This window comes from Chelon labrosus, assembly GCF_963514085.1.
Source record: "Chelon labrosus genome assembly, chromosome: 13".
Lineage (NCBI taxonomy): Eukaryota > Metazoa > Chordata > Actinopteri > Mugiliformes > Mugilidae > Chelon > Chelon labrosus.
The window spans coordinates 28,818,499-28,840,225 of NC_140346.1; the positions used below are offsets into that span (position 1 = coordinate 28,818,499).

The 21,727-nt window shown below is 45.7% G+C and overlaps 2 protein-coding genes across 2 annotated transcripts in view; both read right to left on the reverse strand.

Annotated features, from left to right (window-relative positions):
- Positions 1-21,727, reverse strand: part of capns1b (calpain, small subunit 1 b) — a 118,761-nt gene that overhangs the window by 27,856 nt on the left and 69,178 nt on the right. The window lies entirely within an intron of this gene.
- LOC311498677 (uncharacterized protein) lies at positions 3,251-20,390 on the reverse strand. The gene is made up of 4 exons (XM_084559372.1): positions 20,376-20,390; positions 9,093-10,747; positions 8,183-8,728; positions 3,251-4,399 (listed from the first exon to the last, which is right to left on the reverse strand). The coding sequence occupies exons 2-4, from the start codon at positions 10,543-10,545 to the stop codon at positions 4,377-4,379; spliced, it is 2,022 nt and encodes a 673-aa protein (XP_084415498.1). The 5' UTR covers positions 10,546-10,747; positions 20,376-20,390; the 3' UTR covers positions 3,251-4,376.

Below are 21,727 nucleotides of genomic sequence, written 5' to 3' on the forward strand. Positions count from 1 at the left end.
GGTGTCAAACTCATTTTAGTTCAGAGGCTACATAGGGACCAGTTTGATTTCAAGTGGGCCGGTCTGGTCATTTTATAGTATAATAACCTATAAATAACGACAAATGTTTCCCTTTGTTTTAGTGCAAAGAAGAACAAGTACATTATGAATATGTTCTCATTTAATGAGCAACGGAACAGTTGCCATGGTGGTTGCCGTTACGTCACATCCTGTTTCTATAGCGTCAAATAAATAACTAAAACAAAACAGAAAAAATTGACACTTGAACATTCATCAGTGTTATATTAACTACCTAAAATGACAGAAACCATCCTTGATGTGTATTTTAGTGTTTTAGTTTGGCCCAAGTCCTGCCCACTAACATGGAGGGGGTGGAGCTTATGAACTATACTGCAGCCAACCACCAGGGGGAGCTCTACTTGCTTTGGCTTCACTTTTCGCCCTCTATACAGTCTATGGTTGGAGCTAATCTGAATCCAGCTCTGGGTCTTAACAGTACTCACAGGTCCTGGGGGTGCAGGATGCTGTAGCCTCCTCCAGCTGTGTCCTGTCACTGGTGCAGAAACACATCCAGGAGCATCCAGGAGGTTCTCAGCAGCATCCAGGAGGTTCTCAGGAGCATCCAGGAGGTTCTCAGCAGCATCCAGGAGGTTCTCAGCAGCTCAGTGCAACAAGTGTTCCTCTCATCCTGTTAGCACGACGAGCTAACTAGCAACAGTCCGCAGCGTGCTCACGGTTTAGCATCAATTAAGTAGAAGTCCCGACAGAAAGAGTCTCCACTGATCTCTGGTCCCTCACTTTAATTTAAAACACTACAGCTACTGAACTCTGGTTTAATGCTGACTTTCTGTCTCACTCCGTCTCTCTCTCCTCTCGGTCCCACCTGGAAACCATCACTAATTGGCCAATCAAACAGATTGACACCTGTCCAGACTATGATGCGTTCAGGAACCATGGTGAAATACCAATGTTCTAATATGTCATTTCCACCTTTTGAACAGCTGGTTGTTGACTTGGAGACATGATCCAGATTTAGGAACAAGATGGAAAGACTCTCACATGTTAAGATCTGATTTATTTATGATGATATTTTAGAGAAGGAAGGAAGGAAGGAAGGAAAGGAGGGAAGGAACGTAAGATCATATGAAGGAAGAATGGAATGAAGGAAGGAAGGAAGAAAGAAAAGGAGTGGGGAAAGGAAGGAAGGAAGGTAGCTTCCATCCTCAGAGTCTCTGCTAATAAATAAAGACACGTCTCTTTATTGATGAAATAATCAACATGATCAGATCAATAATGAACCACATGATGAATCAGACTAATGTGACCCAGGACTCATTGTGTGTTCACACAACCAAAGGAAGGAGGTCACATGTGTCCCAGACCACCTCCACATGTGGCCTGACACCAGATCAGTGTTCACACCTGGACTCTAACCTGGATAGTTGAGACCAGATCCCTCAAACATCCGTCTTCAGGTTCTTATCTGATCTAATAAAAGCCGTCGTAGTGACTCTCAGCCGTTCATCTGCAGCTCCGTCTCATATTTAAATCTACCGACGCCGTCTGATGCAATCATGTTGACGGAGGTGTGCGCTCTATATTTAGCAGCTGCTGTCTTTATGTTATAATCCTGGCATGTAATCCATCTGTTCTGCCTCTTTCGTGTCTTTGACCTTAACTGTGACCCAAAAGAAAGACAAATCTACGGACGACGTCTTCACCCACGCCGTCCTCCATCTGCCGCTCTGCTTCCGCTTCCTGCTCCTTTAAATGAGGCCGAGCCAGTTTTCAACCCACGGCACAAAAACCCACGACCATCATTAACCCACTTTGTCCATTAAGACGTGTTTAAACCATCAGTTTTCCTCCCAGTGTGTGTGTGTGTGTGTGTGTGTGTGTGTGTGTGTGTGTAGCTACTGTACTCTGGCATTACGGCTGTAATAACATAATCCCAGAGATTTGGCCTGACAGCAAGACAGTATGCTGCCGATTTCAACTGACAGTAGGGAATTATCGTCACCGCACACTTCGTTGCAGACGGCGAGACATGTGTTATTACTGCTGCTGTGAGTCCCAACATGTGGCCCGTGGACCCTCAGAGGGGCCCCGTTTAAAAAACACACCACGTGACTCACTCTTTAACCGAGACACTAAAGGCAACGGGACGTTTTCATGTCCTCTTAACCCCTTAACACCTGAGCCTCAACGTGTCCAAATTACAAATGACTGTGTGTTATCAGAGCATAGGAGAGGCGTAATGGAAATTACCGTAATGACACCACATTGGTCGTAAAGGGCAACGTCTCAGCTTCCAGGAGCCGTTGCAGTTTTTCCGATTTGCACACATTATGCTGCTAATCAGTCAAATGTTTACAACCAACCCTAACTCCTACTCTGTATTAGTCAGCCCTGCTCTCTTTTGTCTTTTGTTTGCATCGTTTGTCTTTGCACTGTCTCTCGTTGCACTGTTTTCATATTATTTGCATCATCTTGCACACGTCCACATTATGCTCAGTCCCTTTCATTGTACTTAGTCCCATGTCTTCGTGTAGCTCCATGGTCCTGGAGGAATGTACTGCTCCTTCTATATGTGGCTGAAATGACAATAAAAACCGTAGAGTTTGACTTGTAATTACGGTAAATCCAAAGTGAGCTCGCACAAACGTGCCACTGGCAACATATTCAGTTTTAAAGGGTTAAAATATTCGGTTATTAAAATAAAATAAAACTTCTGTAAGAGATTATATTTGTTAATTCTTTCAAACTTTGTGTGCATCTTCCCCCAACCTGCAAGGAATTTATTCTCAGTTGTAATAAGAAGGTCAGAGGTCACCGGGTGCTTTTCAAATCTTTTCTTTTTTTATATCCACGTGTGAGAAATCTAAATACTCTGGAAGTGTTTGAGGCGGCATATGGACGACATGAAACCAGCAGCCTGCTGCCAGATAATACATGCAGATCTAGTTTAATACAAAGAAATCTGGTATTATTCAGCCCATTACGTAAAGGGATGAGATTATCAATGCACAGATTAATGGACGTCCAATGGTGTTCCAGCAGAACGTCCCGCCCCTTCCTCCCTCCATCCGTCCCCTCCCTCCTCCTCCTCCTGCACACAACACTTCAATCATCCAGATAAAAATAGAAAAAGAACGCCTGGAGGTTTAGTTGTTAGATTTTAGTCTTTATTGTACTATTTTTTGTTTTTTTTTCTTGACAATTTGCTAGCGGACATGTGGAAAAACTTGGACCAACAAAAACATCATCGTCATCATCATCATCATCATCATTATTATTATTATCTTTTTTTAATTACAGCATATTGTCAGACTGCTCAAACAGTGAGAAGATGTGTTTAAAAAAAAAAGAAAATCAGGAAATAAACCAAAAAAAACAAAAACATTTTGACTTCAATATTCAATGGTGTTGTTTCTTTCTTTTTTTTTTCTTTTTTTTTCTTTTTTTAAATTCATGTACACAATATAACAGTCTAAAAACATTAAACACACAGAGCTGAAGACATTGCAGTGTTGGTTTTATTGGAGGGGTGGGTTGAGGGGGTGGGGGGGGGGTTGGTTGTGGCAGTCCTCAGGGCAGTTTATATACTGTAGCAACATGGTCCTGCTGTACTGTCAAATACTACTGTGGGGGGGGGCAGATGGGGCAAAAGAGGGGGCAAAAGAGGGGGGTGATTGGCAAGGGGTGAGGGACTACAAACCAAAATGGCCGTCGATATAAAACTAACAGTCTGTTTCTTTTTTTTACTTTTTTCTTTTATTTTTTTTTGTTCTTCAAATTCCAACCAATCAGGAGTCGGTAGAGACAGAGAGCAGAGTTTAAAGTAGCTCCATGAGGAGGAGGGGCTTAAAGGGAGGGGCGGGGTGTGTGGAGGTAAAGGGTGGGGGGTTGGGGTGGAATGTCTCGATTTTCATTATTTTTTTTTATTTTTTATTTTTTTTTACACTTCTGCATTTTTCTTTCCTCTCGTAGACAATATAAAATCTCACAGACAAGCAAAGAAAAGATAAAAAACACTGGATGTTGGTTTGTACTGGACGGAGGGGATGGATGGATGGATGGATGGATGGATGGAGGGGGAGGTGAAAAAGAAGGGCTTGAATTATTGCTTTCTGAGTAATTATTATTCTTCTCATCTACATGAATTGCATCTCATTCTCTGTCTCGTTGTCACCGTGGCGATCTGTTAACACGTGATTACTCCGCTTACTCGGGAGGAAGGAGGAGGAGAAGGAGGAGGAGGAGGAGGGATGAAGGGAGGAGGGAGGAAGGAGGAAGGAGGAGCTGGGGGTTGGGGTAGGGCTCAAGAGCTCCTTGCTCAGCGAATCCCGGGCAGTTCTAATCCTCTTTGTGTGGCCTCACACGTTTCCCGCCTTTTTGTCTGGTAAATGATAACAGAAGAGATTGAAAAAATGTATTAAAAAATAGGTAGTGGGAAAAAAGATAATAATAATAATAATAATAATAATAATAAACAGTCATATAAAAAGGGTTATATGTGGTATGTGTGTTTAGTGGTTTAGTACAGATGTGGAGTTATTTCCGTGTTAAACACAAAACAAACACCAGGACACACATGGACCCATGGCAGGTAACGGGAACACCTCCTCGTCTCTACCTGGCGTCGGCTCGTTCTCTTTGTGCTCGGAGCTCTCCTTTAATCCCTGAAGTCTGTCTTTCTGTTCCTCGCTCCTCGTTTCAGAGACATTTTTTATTTTTTTTGCCCACTAATCCGTTGATGGACTCAGATCTACTGATGTCTGCTAAACCAGCTTTTCTGCAAAAACAGAGCTAACTATGTAAGCTACGGCTAGTTAGCGCTAGCAGCTAGTGGCTGCAGGATCCAGGAGGAGGAGGAGGAGGCCAAAGCTCAAAAGGTTGAAGGTCTGCACGGCCTAAACTCTTTGTTCACCTGCTACCTATAAACCCTTCCCGTGTTTCTCATGCTAAACTAAGATTTGTGGTAAAACCAGATTTGAATCGTTCTGGTGTGACTGCAGCTCGGTGTCATCCAGCACCGGCGTGGAAGAAAGACGGAGTAGAGGACTCGCCACCGTCCAGTAAAAACACCAACTCACTATTGGTGATACTATTTCTGTAACAGCTGTCAGGGTTGACTGGAAGACACCTCTTGCCTGCAGACTCATTTTTAATAATTTGATGCACGAGTCTTTCAGCAACGCTTTAGACTACAGCAGCCATGAAAGCAGCAGCCTACAGGGTCCGTGCATTTATTATTATTTTTTTTTTGGTATTTCAAGTTTGCTTTTAAAACCAGAAACGAAAATTGGAAAAAAAACAGCTGTTATTAGATTTGTTTAAAATTTTAAATCCAAAAGTCTCCATAGTCTCAATGGTGACCACTGGTCCAGGTCTCTCTGGTCCAGGTCTCTCTGGTCCATGGATCATTATGTTCAGCACTAAATAAACCTGGTTCTTCTCCAGATTGAGAAGTTGACTGATGGAAACAACTTCTTCTTCTTCTTCTTCTCTATGAATCTAATAACCACTGGTTTCTCCTTTACTTCTCTTTCTGTTTTCTGGTTTCATAGATTGAAGGACCAAAGGTAAATTTACTTGTTCTATGTCAAATAAACTCTTATTTATTTCTTCTACGACCAAACTTGAAATACCAAAAAGTACACAAACCCTTCAGGTCATATAGGTTCATATTTAAAACAGATGATGACCGACGATACCTTCACCTTGCTTTATTTTATCCAAAGAGCAGTTTATTTTATTTTATTTTATTTTCCTTAGAAATGTACACGAGTGTGTTAACCAGAGTGTCTGCTGACATCTGTGGCTTTGACTCAGAACCATCTCTGTTATTAATTAGTGGAAAAAATATTGAGGTATGATTTTTGGTCGTTATCGCAGTAGTGCAGCCATGACACCTTGAAGCATTTATTTAGGGTTTAATCTCGTTAATTCTTTGCTTGAACAGTAGCCAGGTTGATCGTTCATCAGAGTCTAGGAGCCGCTAACACTTAGCACAGTTTTCGGTTTGATGGTTTTCTAACTGGGAGCATGTAAACGCTCTAAAAAAGCAGAATTGTGCAGGAATTTTTTGTGCTTTTAGTTGTTCTGTGCAGGTGGACACTTAAGATTTAACAACATCTAATCTAGTCAAAAAGGTGCTGGATCAAGGTGAGTGTGTGTCATTGAAAAGCACCAGGTTTCAACTCTTTACGTCAACTTGTGCAATTTCCTGCGACTAATCAGAGCAGATGAATACGTACGGCAGGATTCAGCGACTGAATCTCATGGATATAATGCTGCAGTCTAGTTTTAACCATCTCATACGTAACTCTGCATGTGCAGCAGGTGCATGGGTTTCACCTATCCCAAACACGTGTTGCTTTTTTCAGCTTGTGTTGAACATTTCAGTTTCTGAGCGGCCGATAAGTTGCAGCAGCAGCAGCAGCGGTGGGAGCCACGAGGCGTCTGCGTGAGATCAGAGCGAGGCGGCTGCTGGACACCGAGCCTCGCTGATAAATAATGGAGGGACGAGCAGAACGCCTTCTAGTCCACCGACACCGTTCACCTCCTACTCTCACTCGATGTCCAGCAGCAGCACCAGCTCCCCTGGTGGGAACGTGTGAAACGGTTTTAAAGTGAAGAGCGAGTACACCCAGCAGAGCACCTCAGGAGAAAGGAAAGGGAAGCTTGGACTGTCGGGAGATGCTACGATTCTTCTCAGGCCTCGGTCAGTTCACGTCTTCGAGTCTAAAACTACTTTGTACAGCCACTGTCAGATCTGTGCATCCACGCTGCAGCTAATCTCACATTGTTCTACAAGCTCAGGAACAGCTAGGCATAGCCGCTCTGGGAACCTGCACCTGACTCCTCCTTGTCCTCCTTGTCCGGCTGTTCATGAACTTTAGCTGATGAAATCACGGCCGTCAATAAATGAAAATGCTTCAGCTTTCTGAACACTCACAGGGGATTAACTCTCACAACAACAACAACTACGGCTTCTTTAAAGGGATTTAGGTTTTAACTGCATTACTTTTGATCGTGCAATCACCCAGGGAAGACTGCATGCCTATAAATACACTATATATGTACAGTATATATATTTGTGGTTGTGTGTGTGCATCTCTGTGGCGGGCGTGGTTAGCCTAGCTTAGCACAAAGACTGGAAGCGAGGGGAAACCGTCGGCCTTTAAAAATATACCAACAACCTCATTATGCAGTGAAAGGGTGCAGTGAAGGGCTTTTAATTGCTAGACAGGTCGTCTCCTTCGTTGGTGAATTTACAGTTTTGTGTGAAGAATGTAGATTAAAATGTAAGAAAGTAGTGAATTGATCAAAAGTTAGGTGCATTTTCCACACGTGTGCACAAGAAAAGAAGAAGAAAAGAAGATAAAACCGCAAGAAGATCTTTAAATATGAGTGAAACGAAGTCTGCTTTACTTTTATAGACGTCTGCACAGAGACCCGTGAAACATGTCCACAGAAAAAGTGTCTAAAATGGAGACTGATCATGAGAATGGATGCTGCTTTGTAAAAAGAAAAATCAACCGATCTTGATTTCAGGAAATCTGCAGCGATACCCAGCCCCAGTGTAGAGGTGTTGGACAAATCAGGCTTCCAGTCTTTATATTAAGACGCCTCGTTAGCCTCCTGATCCTCTGTCATGTTCTCGTCTAACTAAACATTTATTTCCTAAACGATTCTTTCTACTCGTGTGCTAGCGTATGCGAGCTAACCTGTTGCTAACTCGTGACCTGGACATTTGGTTCCGTTGTGATAAACCTTGTGCATCAGTGTTTGTGTTATTGGTATCTGACGTCGGCGTCGTAGCAACCGTTTAAACCGTTATCCACACACAACTCCCTCTCTAATTGGTCGGTCGCCGCTGACATCACGTTTTGAACGATGGCCACCGCTGCCTCTCGAAGATCCCTCTTCCTCATCTCCTCCTCCTCCTCCTCCTCCTCCTCCTCCCTCTCTCCCTGGCCACATGACTCTGCATGACAGTGATAACCTCCATTTTGTGGCGAGTCTGCCTCCCCCTCCTCCCCCTCCTCCCCCTCCTCCTCCCCGCTAACAGCTAGCGCTAGCTCTCTGCTCTGGTTAGTTAGTGCTGGTGCTTCTCGTTGCTCTGGTCTCTTGTTAGTTTCTTCTTCAGAGTCCCGGCCGGCGCGCTCTAACTCACCGCTGTTCACCGCCGCCGTGGCGTTGATGATCTTGGCGTTGGCCTCGTCTTTCACTCCTCCCGCCTCCTTGCTCTTCTTCACGGGGCTGCTCCCCGTCGTCTTCTTCTTCTCCTCCTCCTCGTCCTCCTGGTGATTGTGTGTGGCGTTCTCCTCCGCCGTGCCGTTGGTGCAGCCGTTCTCTCCGTTGGTCACCGGGGTTTCGCTCGGTGTCTTCTCCGCCTCCTTCGCCACCTCCTTCGGCGCCTCCTTCGCCTCTTCCTTTGCCGCCTCCCCTCCGCTCTCCTCCGGTGCCGGTGTCTTCTCGGCCTCTGCTGCATCTTTGTCGTTGGTCTCCGCGGCGGCCTCGCCGTCGGCGCCTCCTTCCTCCGCCGCTTCTCCCGCCTGTGCGGCCTCCTCCTCCTCCTTGGTGCCCTCGCCCATGTCCACGCTGCTGGACTTGCCCTTTCGCAGGATGAAGTTCTTCAGGGAAACCGCGCGGCCGAAATGCGAGCGCTTGGCCTTGGCTGATTTGCCGTCTTTGCCTTCCTCCGCTGCTCCTTCTTCACCTGTATCGAAGAGGAGGAGTTCAAGGTTAGATGTCTTCAGGAGTAATAAGACGAGTTGTGATCTTTGAGAAAGTCTGACATTTAAGAGAAACTACAAATTTCCTACAAAGAAGCAGTAAAATATGAGATTGTGTCAAAGTCAGAGCGGTCGTATTTAAAGAAACGGGAGCAGAAACTCTGCTAACTTTATTATTTTCTGTTGACCGAAGCTTGGGTGTAATTTGAATTTAACATCGACCGTTGAATATTTAATTTGGGAGAATGTTCAGTTGGATCACCTCCTCCCCCAGAGAGAGCTCAGCTTTTAAACAGTCGTTGGGATGAAGTGAAACGTGAAACGCTGAGAGGATGATTCTGATCTCACCTGAGGCGGCCGCTGCAGTTGCGTCCTCCTCCCCGCTGGGGGCGCACTCTGTGTTTGCGCGTTTGCTCTTGGGGATGACGCGCTTCTTGAAGGAGGTCCAGATCTCGTTGGCGTGTTGCGTCACCGTTCCACCTCCTGCTGCCGTCGCCGCCGCCGCCTTCTCCTCCTTCTCCTTCTCCTCCTTCTCCTCCTCGCCTCCCTCTGCTTTCTCCTTCTCCTCCCCTCCCTCCGTCTTGGCCTCCTCTGCTCCTCCTTCTGCCTTGGCCTCCTCTCCTCCCTCTGCTGCTCCTGCCGCCTCCTCTGGCTTGGCGTTGTCGGCAGAGTCTTTGTCGGAGCTCTTGGTTTTGCCGCTGATGCCGACCATGGACGTGTCCCTCTTCAGACCCTGGAAGGTCCAGGAGCGTTTCAGCTTCCACCTCTTCTGCCCCGACTCCTTGGAGTCCAGCGTGGAGGAGTCTCTACCACCTTCTTCTTCTGCTCCTTCCTCCTTCCCATCCTCTCCTCCTCCTCCTCCTCCTCCGCTCTTCTTGTGCGCCTTCTGAGCCATGAGTTTCTTGAAGGAGTGCCAGCGCTTCATGTGCTTAGTCGTCGCCGAGGAGGACGAGGCCTTCTGCTCTTCCTCCGCGCCTCCCTCAGCGCCTCCCTCTGCACCTCCCTCTGCGCCTCCCTCTGCTTCTCCTGCGGCACCTCCCTCCTCTACAGTGGAGTTTTCGGCGGCGTTAAGTGCTTCGGGATCTTCCAGCCGGTCCAGGGACTTAGACCGGACCTTTGCTTGTTTCAGGGGTTCTGCGGTGGCGGCGTCTTTCTTCTCGGTGCTGCGGTGGGAGAAGATCCTCGCCACCGGCTTCCTGATCAGATCTCGAACTGTGGATTTCGCCTCCGCCGGTTTACCTTTCTCTGCTTTCTTCTCCTCCTCCTTCTCTGCGTTTTCTGCAGCTTTCTCCGTCGCCGCCTCTCCTTCTGCGCCTCCTTCCGCTCCGCCCTCCGCTGCCGCAGTTTCCTCGCCTCCTTTTTCTCCCTCTTTCTCGCCTCCTTCGGCTGCGCTCTCCTCTCCTCCTCCTCCTCCGGCGGCCGTGCTATGCTCCTTCTTCTTCCGTCCTCCCATCACCTTCCCCAGGCCGCTCTTGTTGAGGAAGGAGTCCAGGAAGGAGGTCTTGTGCTCGGCCGAGGTGTTTTCTGAGCTCTGAGGAGGTGCCGACTCACCACCTGCTGCTGCTGCTGCTTCTCCTCCTTCTTCGGTTTCGGCCGGAGCCGCCGCTGTGTCGTTATTCACAGTCTCTTTGTTATCGACAACCTCGCTGTTGACAGCTGTGCCGTCTTTATCGACAACCTCGCTGTTGACAGTCTCTGAGTTTGCGTTGTTCGCCGGCTGCTCGGCCTCGGCCGGCTTGCTCTCTGGGGTTTTTCCGTCTTCCTGGACCACCGGCGCCGCACTGGCCTCCGTCGCCGCCATCTCAGAAAGGGAAAACAAACAATAACAACAAAAAAAAAGTGTGCTCCTTCCTTCCTTCCCTGGCCTTCTGCCCTCCTCTTTCTGTCTCTCTCTGGTGTTTCGTTCCTCCCTCTTGTGTTGGTGCTCTCAGGTCATGGAGAGCAATGTGGAGAGCATTGGCGAGGAGGAAAGATACTCAGCATCCTACTAGACCTCCAAACTCCTGCAGAGAAAAATAGAGAGAGAAAGTGGCAGGGGTGAGGAAAGAGGGGGTGAGAACATGGGCAGAGAGGGAGGGAGGGAGAGGCACAGATGGTTAATAGTCTAAATCAAAGCCATAGACACTCAATTAGTCTGGTCTAGACTGTGCAGTGAATGGGGAATGAAGTGTAACATAATAGAGAATCTCGGCGGGAAATGCGACGCAATTACGACGTTTCCTAATCGGTCACACTCCTAAAACCCACGCCCTGTGTGATTTGATGTGGGACACTCCTCCCTCCTCCCTTTAAAACCAAACGACGGGATGCAGCAAAGCTTGCATCAGACGGCAGCGGCTCCCAGAAGCTGAATTTGGAGTTTGCCTCTTGACTTTCATCAACCGATGTTTGATGATTCCTACGAGAAATTTCTGTTTGATCGCCCGGCTAAGATGCGATAGTCAAGCTCTGTCAAGTCCACTTTAAAGAGAATGTAAGAAACTGAAGACTGTAAAGTTGTTTGATTTTCCAATTAATGTCCAAATTAAAGCAGCAGAAGATCTTTACATCCAACCAGGACATCCTGATCTCACCTGTCCATCTCTAAGTCCCTGTGTCTCCACCTGGTCTTAATATAAATGTGTCTCCACATGCGTCCCCAGCCAGCACTTGAGATCTGATCTCAGTTTGTGTGTCTGTAAATCAGCAGCGCCATCATGTGGTCAGTAGAATATTGTAGCAGCTGCTGTCTCTAATGGATCTCTACCTACCGCTGGATCAGAACCATCAACAGCTGCTGGTTGACTTGGAGACATGATCCAGATGTTGGAACCAGATGGAAAGACTCTCACATGTTAAGATCTAATCTTAAGACAAAGGGAAGTAGGGAGGGAAAGAAGGAAGGAAAGAAAGAAAGAAAGAAAGAAGGAAGGAAGGAAACATGGAAAGGATGGAAGGAGGAAGGAAGGAAGGCTGGAATGCATGAGAAAAGGACAGAAGAAAGCAATCAGAGAAAGAAGGAAGGGAGGAAGAAGAAAAGAAGGAAGGAATGATGGACAGAAGAAATGATGGAAGGAAGGAACAAAGGAATGAAAGAAGAAAAGGAAGGAAAGAAGGAATCAGAAGTATCGAGGCAAGGAAGGAAGGAAGGGAAGAAGAAAAGGACAGAAGCATGGAAGGAAAGAAGGATGGGAGGGAAAAGGAAGGAAGGAAAGAAGAGGGGGACACTAGAGACCAGATCACTCAGGATGTATGGATGTTAATGGAAGATCTAAAAAACCACCAGATCCTGTTTAGCGTGTTCTTGGTTCTGAAGCAACACGGTGTGTTTGTTAGACATACGTTAGCTTTAACATCACCACACTCCTCCATTAAAACATTTATCGGTTGTAACACGTTGTGAGGATTTTAATGAATGAATCAGCAGATCAGTGAATCACACTGGAGCATTTAAGGAAGGGGGGAAGGCGAAAGAGTGAGTCAGACCTGGGGGGAGGGGAGGAGGGGGGAGGCAGACGGAGAGAGAGGCACTCAGGTGGAGATGGAGGAAACACAGTCAGAGAGAGAGAGAGAGAGGGTGAGGGGTGTAAACACATAAATCACATGCTCCAGATAATCTCACACTATGCTGTTGCCACAACTGGCCAACGGGACGTCCCATCGGTCGACTGAGTTACTGACAGACCGGATGACTTACTCTCATTATGTCTTGATGGCTGATCAGCCAGCTGTCTGATGGGCTGGTTTACAGGCACACTGCTTTTATTGAAATACTAAAGTTAAATGTTCCTGCCTAATATTGTGCAGGTCTCCCTTGTGGTGACTCATCAGAGAATGGACATGGGCCTTCTGAGGGTGTCCTGTTGTTAGTGGGGGGGCCTTTGAGGGGAGGAGCCTCTGTGGATCATCCCACAGATACTTGATCAGTTTGGGATCTAGTGAATTTGGAGGCCAGGTCAACACCTTGTGCTGTTCTTCATGTTTTTTTTTAGTTGTTCCTAAAGTGTTTTTGTGTGTGTGTCTGTGTCAGGCTGCATCCTGCTGGGGATGGCTGCTGCCATCAAGGAGTGTCATTGCTATGGGGTGGGGGTGTCTGGTCTGGTCTAGGTGGGTGCTACATGTCTAAGTAACATCCACACCAATGAATGCCAGGTCCAAAAGTTTCCCAGCAGAACACTGAACTGTCACAAGATGGTTTAAATGTTATTCACTTCTCCTGTCAGTGGTCGTTATGTTGTGGCTGATCAGTGTATGTCATTTTGCAAATTCAGGTCAAGTCTGTCACCCCTGCCTTAGACGGTGATTTTATAGCAACACTTTCCTTCCACCTTTGCTCCGTCCGTCACTGTAAAAACATAATTCTGTTTCTGAGAGGACGCCAACAGGAACCACAACGAGGTACGGTCCGACCAGAGGAGATCAAACAAACGCTTTAAATTCGCTCCAGACCTAAATGACACCTACAATAAAATGTTTTATTATGTGACGAGCTCTGCTGCTGGAGGGCCAAACACCCGGCCTCTGAGCTAACCGGGCAACTCATTCAAATCACTGCTCACCCGTTAGCCTCCTCCGCTAGCAGCCTAAAGATAGAAACCTCCAGCTAGAGGACAGAAACAGACCCACACCTCCGCCACGGGGCTGCGTTAGTTATTCAGCAGGTGCAGAAAAGTACACAAATTAGTCTCGGTGACACCGGCGCCGAGGTTGGAGACTCATACGTCCTGCTTTCTGCTCAGCTGAATAATTTATCCTCCGCAGTTCACTGGACTTGATCAGAGAGGGAGTTATCACCGGGCACTTTGGCTCTGCTCATTTTTTAATTAATAATGAGTTTGTTTGCAGCTTTCACTCCTCTGGCGACAAGTTTGCTGTGTCGCATTAGCGGCTGAATGTGGACAGAAATTACCGAGGCCTTGATCTAATATTCTGCTCATCAATAATTTAGACTCTGAAACTCCACGTCAGTGTAGAATCTGCTGCTCCTCTGCTCTGATTTACCTGCTCAGTTCGTCACATTTTCCTTCAGCGCTGTGCCGTGACGAGTCTTAAAATGTAGAAATGTTTAAAAAAAAAAATGCATCGTCAGATACAGGATCTACCTGCATGCACGCTTTATTTCTAACGTCCTGACAGTTTCATTTTGAGAGTAAAGGTTCTCATTCATCATGCACCTGCTTTCTGCACAGTTTGAAGCTGTTTTCTTAGAGTCTCTGTGTTTTAATATTACCACCTTTGCTTTGAGACTCAGGGCATCATCAGGGAGCAGGCTCGAGCTCTTTAGCCCGGAACAAACCCACAGAGTCTGTGTTAAAATATAAACATTTCATTGTGATTAACATGAAACTAATTAGACCAGAGTCACTGTTGACCTCTGACATCTGTGTTTTACACGAGGCTTTTGGAGCTGAACAGGTTCCAGATCAACCAGTTGCTGTTCTGCACGTTCTCAGATTCTTTGGAAGTCTGCAGATATTTGCACTTCTTCCTGAGATGTCCCCAAACAAAGAGCATGTTAAACCCTTCCTCCTCCTCCTCCTCCTCCTCCTCCTCATCAATATTCCACCTGCAGACGAACACGTCGCCACAGTCCTTCTGGAACGAAGCCTCTTTTCTAAATGGATGCTTCTGCAAATGTGTCAAAGACTCAGTGCTTGGCTTCATTAAAAACACGAGTGGGGCTGATGGGAAATGTGGTCTCAGTTTAAGAGTAAATGGCGTGAGATGGAGATGGAGGTGACTGATCATCTCCCGTCCATCAGGTTACGCTCGTCAAACAGGACTCAGAGCTGAGAATGAAATCTCGCCACCGCCGCTTTAAACCGCCGTTCCACTTTGAGTTTCTACTCGCTGTTGGAGGCACGTTGGCGCACACGAGACGGAGCTCCGCCGCCGTCGTCTTTGTTTCAGTTTCCCTTCGTTTAGAGCAGATTTTTTTCTTTATTTAATTTTTTTCTCTTGGCGGATGATTACGCTGCAGCAGCAGCAGCAGCAGCAGCAGAGGAGCATTAGCGGGTTGGATGGTGGATGTGAGGCTGAAGCCCCGAGGTGTTGGAACAGCATCAGAGAGGAAGAAGAGGAGGAGGAGGAGGAGGAGGAGGACAAAATGGAGGGAGGGATGAGAGGATGAAGATGAGGAGGAGGAGTGCTGGATGGGAGGAAGAGGAGGAAGAGGAGCAGACATGGGCTGATTGTGAATCGTCTGTCTGTCTGTGTCACTGTCTGGTTCCCCCCTCTCTCTCTCTCTCTCTCTGTCTGTTTTTCTCTCCATCTTTTCTTGTCTCGTTTGTTTTTCTTTATCTTTTTTCTTTCTCTCATTTCATCTTTCTCATGTGTGTCGTCTTTCTTTCCTCCAGCGTTGTTTATCTCCGTCTTTTCTGTCTCTCCCTTTCATTCACTTGTTTATTTCCCTCCGTCTCTGTCTCTGTCTGGTTTTTCCCTTTCTCGCCTGTTTTTTTTTTTTATCTTCTTCATCCTCCTGTTTGTTCTTCATCACGTCTTTCCGTCTCGATCTGTTCCTGTGAACCATTTAATGACCTTCCTTTCTATTTGTCTGTCTTTATCTGACGGAGCAGGTGTTCTTATTATCTCAAATTATTATTTTTTTTTTTTTACAGAAGATGAAGGAGACACTGATTTTAAACAGAGTTAATAATCTACTATTGATCTGCAGTTCCACTCCAGCGTGCACCACCTTTAGGCGAGAGAAGGAGCAGCTGCTGCAGTTAGAAAAAAAATCTGCTGTCAGATTTGTATTTTCTGTTAAACACCGTAAAGAACCTGTCACCTGTTCTCTAAAAGTCTAAGTCATGCAGCGATGAAGCAGCCGTGAAGGGTACGGGCTGGTTTGCTGCCTGGATGCAACGCTGCCAGACTAAACCTGATTTTCTCCAAGTGGCAAATATTGGCATGTTGCATGATCCAGTTTAAAATGCAAATACGTTTTTAATCACTAGAAGATGCAACCATCAGTGAAGCACTAGAAAGTGAGCGGTTAGAGTACTGTTTGTCATGGCTGAGAGCTTGAAGGCGTCTTCGTGCCCTCGTACTATTTTAACGATGAATTGTGACGCTGCAGATAACGGCGCTAAAACAAGACGTCGTGCAGTGTTTGAAGTTTCCCTGCAGACATCTGCACGCGCCCTGATGTACCTTTAAATTTCCATAATGCTGAATCTTGCGCACTTGTTCTCAAACCTCCTCAAGGTTTGTCTGTAAAACAGATCAGCTGAATGCTAAATACTGTGTTTGGCTCCGAGGATGTGGACTACAAACTCACATGCTATGTACTCACTGAAGGTTTCACATGTTTGGATCAACTGCCTCCAACATTCATCTCAGCTCCTCAGGGACCGATACGAATCTCAACCAGATTCAGGAGCATGACACGTATTAAATAAACACTAGAGGTTTTAAAAGGTTTACAAAGATAGAATCACGTGTCTTTAAACTTTCAAACAATGTGGTTTGTCAAGGTTAAGTGAAAACTCAAACGGAAACACAACGACTCCCGCTCTAATCTCCTCGTGCAGCTGAGTGTTCACTTCAGCGCGCTTCATCAACGCATCGACAGAAAACCAATAATAAAATTTTCATTTGCATTTCATTCGACTGCATGTTCACAGATACAGAGCAACGAGCTGCAGCAGGACGTGAATCACTTTCTCTGGATGGCTGCTGCAGAACCACGACTCAGAGACGAGAAAAGTTTAACTTGATGCAAATGAGCTGCCGCCCCAAAAAGGAGAAACAATAATCCTGGTTTTAACTCCTGCAGAACGCAAAAGCACAATCAAGACTATCTGCCTCCTTATCTGAGCAGGAGTGACTTGACTTCACATTCTACTAATCTGCTACAGCAAAGACTGCAATGATCACATTTTATCAGCCTCATGAGAAAAACATTACAGCGTCCTAAACTGGTCTACTAGTTGTATCTGTCTGCAGGGACTAATGCACATTTAACCCAAAGATGTAAACCTAACCAGAATGTACTGACACTTTCCAAGCTTTTTTCACTCTCATCAACATGAGACAAATATGAAAATTATAAGTTGTTACTGTCCAGAATATTGTTGTCCATGTGACTCCGTTTCCATTTCTTGATCTAGTAATATCAACAGTAAACTGGAGATAACTCAGTTCTCGTAGAGAAAAGCGTCAGACTGAACTTGACAACCAACCAAGAATGACAAAAATCCACTTCTGCTCCAGTTTCATTACTTCTTTCTTCCTGTTCTGCTTCTTTTAGGATCTTTGGCATGGCGTAATACTGTCCTCCGCAGTGTAAAAATATTTATTATATTTATTATGACTGCACTTTAATATCTGCTTGCTTTCCACAGCATTACTAGCCTGGTAACACTTCATCTGGATTTCATTATGGGCCGATATAGTAGAAACAATCAAACAACAATCAGAACCATTGTGTTGTAAACTAATTCACCACATTAAGCCCCACCCCAAGTGCTTTGATCATCCCGAGCAGAATCAGAGAGACTCCAGAACAACCTTCCACCATAAACATAGGTCTGGCTTCAAGGTTAGTTGGTGCAGGTTGTAGAGTTACAGCAGGTACAGGAATGGTTTTCAGACGGTTTCTAGACCAGGTTTTGGAGCATTGCTCAGAACTTTCCACAATCCAGAACAGAATCTGTTTTCTGCCTCTTCTGTGTAATGCAGCTCTTTCCAAACGATCTGATTTGCAGGAGCATAATTAACAGCCCTAATATAAGAGTATAATCTCAAAAAGAAAAAAAAGAAAAGAGCTGCATTAAATGTAGCCGTGACACACACCTGTACCTGCCTCTGCCTGTAGGGGGCAGTGTTTCGTCTACTAATGCAGCTTTAAATAACGTCTGAGTTCGTTTGGTTTTCTGCAGCACCTCGATCAGAACAGTTCAGATATTCACAGCTTTCCTCTGCACTGATTGAATTTAATATTTCAGCACATTGAACAACTTCTAGTATCTTGTTGGTCACCCCTCTGCAAAGATTTACTGTATTCATATTAGAAAGTTTCAGAGTTCTTGAGGCAAACACTTTGCGATGCAGATAACTTTGTGATTATCCGAGGAGCCTCCGGTGTCTCTTGGGTGCGTTTCAAGCTGCGTGTGTTTTCACTCTGTGATGGCAATCTAATCCCGCAGGACGCCTGTTAATGCAGCTATAATGGGGGTCAATGGGGAGGCGGCGGCAGAGTGGCCAATCGCTGTTTCCTCACTTCACACTGTGATAATAGTCCTCCTCTTCACACCTTCCTGTTACCAACACACACTCAAACACTCCACTGATGTGTTCAATAACAAACACTCAGCTCGGCTTTCTCACTTTAACCCTTCTGTGTTGCAGATGTTGAAAAGCTCGGATTTAGAAACAGGCTGTTTGAAGCATCTAATCAGCAGAGAAGCAGAGGCCCTCACATTAACATCCATCCTGATCTGGTCTCTAGTGTCCAGGTTAAACAGATCCAGGTGTGAACACTGATCTGGTGTCAGTCCACATGTGGAGGTGGTCTGGGACACATGTGACCTCCTTCCTTTGGTAGTGTGAACACACAATGAGTCCTGGGTCACATTAAAGACCACCTACTCAACAGGGCTGATCTGTGGAAGAGGAGTTTAACTCATTCATTAGAGTCAACAGCTGTCAGCTTCCTTCCTTCTCTTCTTTCCTTTCACCCATCCTTCCTTCCCCATTTCCTTCACCCTCCACCACAAACTGAGATCAGATCTCAAGTGCTGGCTGGGGACGCATGTGGAGACACTTTATATTAAGACCAGGTGTGGACACAGGAGGCCAGGACATACGTAGGAATCAGGAGGACGTTAGAATAAGAGCATTCCTGGAGGTTATCTCAGGAAGTCATCCTGAAACGACCTCAAATTAGTCCGTCGTGCCCTCAATTTACAAATCCATCAATCAAATTACTCGGTTAATATTTCACTCCCTTCACTTAATTTCTTTCTGGATTCACCGCAAACCAAGTTACTGTTAATAAAGTTATGAACTGAACTGACAGTTTTCTTAACGCGCTGCATGTGAAGCTTAATGTCGGACACACCAACAGCTGAAAGTCACATTCACCAAGAAACAAGACAACCGTGGCTCACAAACAAAACGCAGCTTGGTACATGATTATCAAGTCTGGAAACACCAAACATACAAAGAAGCAGAGAGTAGGATCTATCTGACTTCTATCTCAGTGGTTTCCTCTCAAGGTCGTCCTGAAGCTTTAATTTCATTTGATCTGAATTGATTCCAATCTAACAGAAAGTGTTGGTGAGGAAATATATTTTAAACATTCTTACAAATCATTAAAACTCAATTCACAGCCCACTGGAGTATTTCCTGAAGCATTTGACTTTTTAAAAAGGTTTTGCCTGCTGTGCTGATAGCGACTCTGGAAAGCCTTAATGAAGGAAAATACCAGTGAAGGTGACATTTCACATGATATATGAAGTTATGCTTCTGAAATATTGAGCCCTGAACACCAGGAGTCTCTAATAAAAAACCATCAGTCATGTGAAATGAAATCAGGCCTGCAGGAAAAAACGACTCCCGGTCCAGTCGGAGCGTCCACGCTTTAACATTTCACCCGTAGAGCTGATGGAGTTAAAATGATAAAGAGCTGTCAGCCGGCTCCGGGACATGACGCAGGGTCACAGCGGCTGCTGAGGGAGGTGAACCAGTGACCTCCTGGCGGCAACGGAAGCAGTCACGTTCATTTATGTGGTTTCTAAATCGACCGGCATGTAATCAGGATGTTCACAGCAAACCTGGGACCAGATGAACGACTACTGCGTAATCTTCTGATCTGCGGTTAGGGAGCAAGTTTTTATTTGGCCTCTGGATCCGATACCGATACCGATCTGTTAATATTCAGTATCGTCCAATCTGATCCTAAATGTCCTGGAGTTGGTCTCCTGTAGCTTCCTAAAGTCTGTCCTTGTCTTCCTTGTCTTCTCCTAGAGTTGGTCTCCTGTAGCTTCCTAAAGTCTGTCCTTGTCTTCCTTGTCTTCTCCTAGAGTGGACTGGATTCAGTCCAATAAATCTTTCAGTCAAAGTTAATGTAGTGTGGAGAGGGTAGCTGGTACCTTGTGTTCTCTACTCCAGAAATGTTCTGGTCATCCAACGCTGCCATAAACTCCCTAACCCTCTCTGGAAGATGTTTCTCCTTGACGCTGTCTCCAGGAAACTTTTCTCTTCTTTTAAACGTTCAGTGTTTGTTGTTGTTGTTTGGGTGCAGCCTTTGACTGAGTGGACTCCATGGATTCTGTTTAGATGATCAGCTACTACCACCTCACCACACATCCACATTACACTAGTTACTAACTGCCTCTGACGCTTGCCGATTTAAAATAGAAGAGGACAAGGAAGTTTTGACTCTACAGGGACGTGGTTTGGCCTGGTTCAGGCTTGGCTGAAGTCCTGATCTGATAATTTAAAGAAGGCCTGGAGTGGGACATCTCCAGGGCTAACCTGGTGTTTGAGAGTTTCCTAAATGCAAATATTTCCTAAAGGCCTCAGTGATTGGAACACTTGTTGGATGCAGCAGATCTGTTTTCTAACTGGTTTGGTTTTCAGTGAGCTGATGAGCACTTAAATGTCAACCTCTTTCAGAATACAAAACATGGTAAATATGTTTAGTACCTTTCTGAATACGGCAGTGCAGTCACTTTTATCAGTTCATGCAGCATCAGGGCAGTCATCATCAGTCTTTTCAATCAGCATTACACCGTGATGATCTCTACCAAGCTCTTGCAGAGGGACACAAGCAGGAGGTCAGTCAGTGGAAACATGACGACACCAGGTGAGACACCATGAGGCTCTGCAGCAGTCGTGTCTCCTCAGCCTTTTAAGCCATGCTTTCTATCCACACCTCCTCAGGTGAGGCCGATTAGAACAATTAAGCTGACGAACCACCCGCTGACACTTGAACTGACGGTGCAAGGCCACCGGAGGAGCAGAGGGACGTATTAACCTGCTCTGACAGCATCATGCACCAACTAGTTTGCTTCAAATGCGTCAAATAAAATCTATAACTTTGACCTTTTGGTCAGTAGCAGACATAAAGACACAAACTAAGGCATTCTGTGTTACGTTATAGTGCAACGTGCCTTTTCTATCCTCCATCTCCAGTTTCACTCTCTCTCTCTCTCTGATTTACAGTAGCTGGACGCCAGCAGCTTCCTTTCAATTATGGATTGTTTTCTCCTCATTGCAGTGTTGAAAGCAGAGCATTACAGCAGGAATACGTCACATCGTGTGGCAGATGTTTGGCGCGTACACACTCAGCGTCAAAGGTCTTAAATTCTGGTGTGTGCAGACTTTCTTATCAACCCCCAGCAGTGAAGTTCTTCCTCCAGATAGTTTGCAAACAGGAAGCAGCAGAGGAGTCACATTTAACGAGACAAACACAAACCTCTGCCTCTGCTGAATGAAACTCTAGTTTGCTGTAACACCCCAACAGGACAAATCGATTGTACCTACGCTGAAGACACACCGAAGAAATTGAAACCAAAAGCCTCCTTTAACATTCAGAGCCCAACAGCAGCTCGCTGCAAAACATCTAATCAACCGATGGCTGGTGAGAGGCCAGACCGTCTGCAAAACATCACAGAGATACGTCCAAAGCTGTTCTAGAGGAATCCTCACAGGTAGACAGACTGGCGTAGCATCACATCAGGTCACGTTCTCCACCTGACAGATGCTCCCACGCGGCAGTTAAACACCTGAAAGCCTCAATGTTTAAACTCCTGCGGCAGCTTTAACGCAGGACTGTTGAAGACAAATGTTTTTCAGGTTTGAACTCTTAAAGGAAGTTTATTAAAAGATGTCAGAGCTTTTAGGGTTCATTTTGTCTTCAGCACAGTTGTTTCAGACGACTGGTTTCTGACAGGAAATCATTCATTTCCTCTACTGAGCTGAAATACAAAACACTTGGTGGAACATTTAGATCTTTACAATCTCACCGATGAATCAAAAACACAAACTAGCCCTTT

Coding starts and splice junctions, on each gene's coding strand:
- LOC311498677 (XM_084559372.1), bottom strand. CDS start 10,545: ATGGCGGCGACGGAGGCCAGTGCGGCGCCGGTGGTCCAGGAAGACGGA. Junction 8,729..9,092: donor AACTGCAGCGGCCGCCTCAG/GTGAGATCAGAA, acceptor TCTTCGATACAG/GTGAAGAAGGAGCAGCGGAG. Junction 4,400..8,182: donor CACGGCGGCGGTGAACAGCG/GTGAGTTAGAGC, acceptor ATCATTTACCAG/ACAAAAAGGCGGGAAACGTG.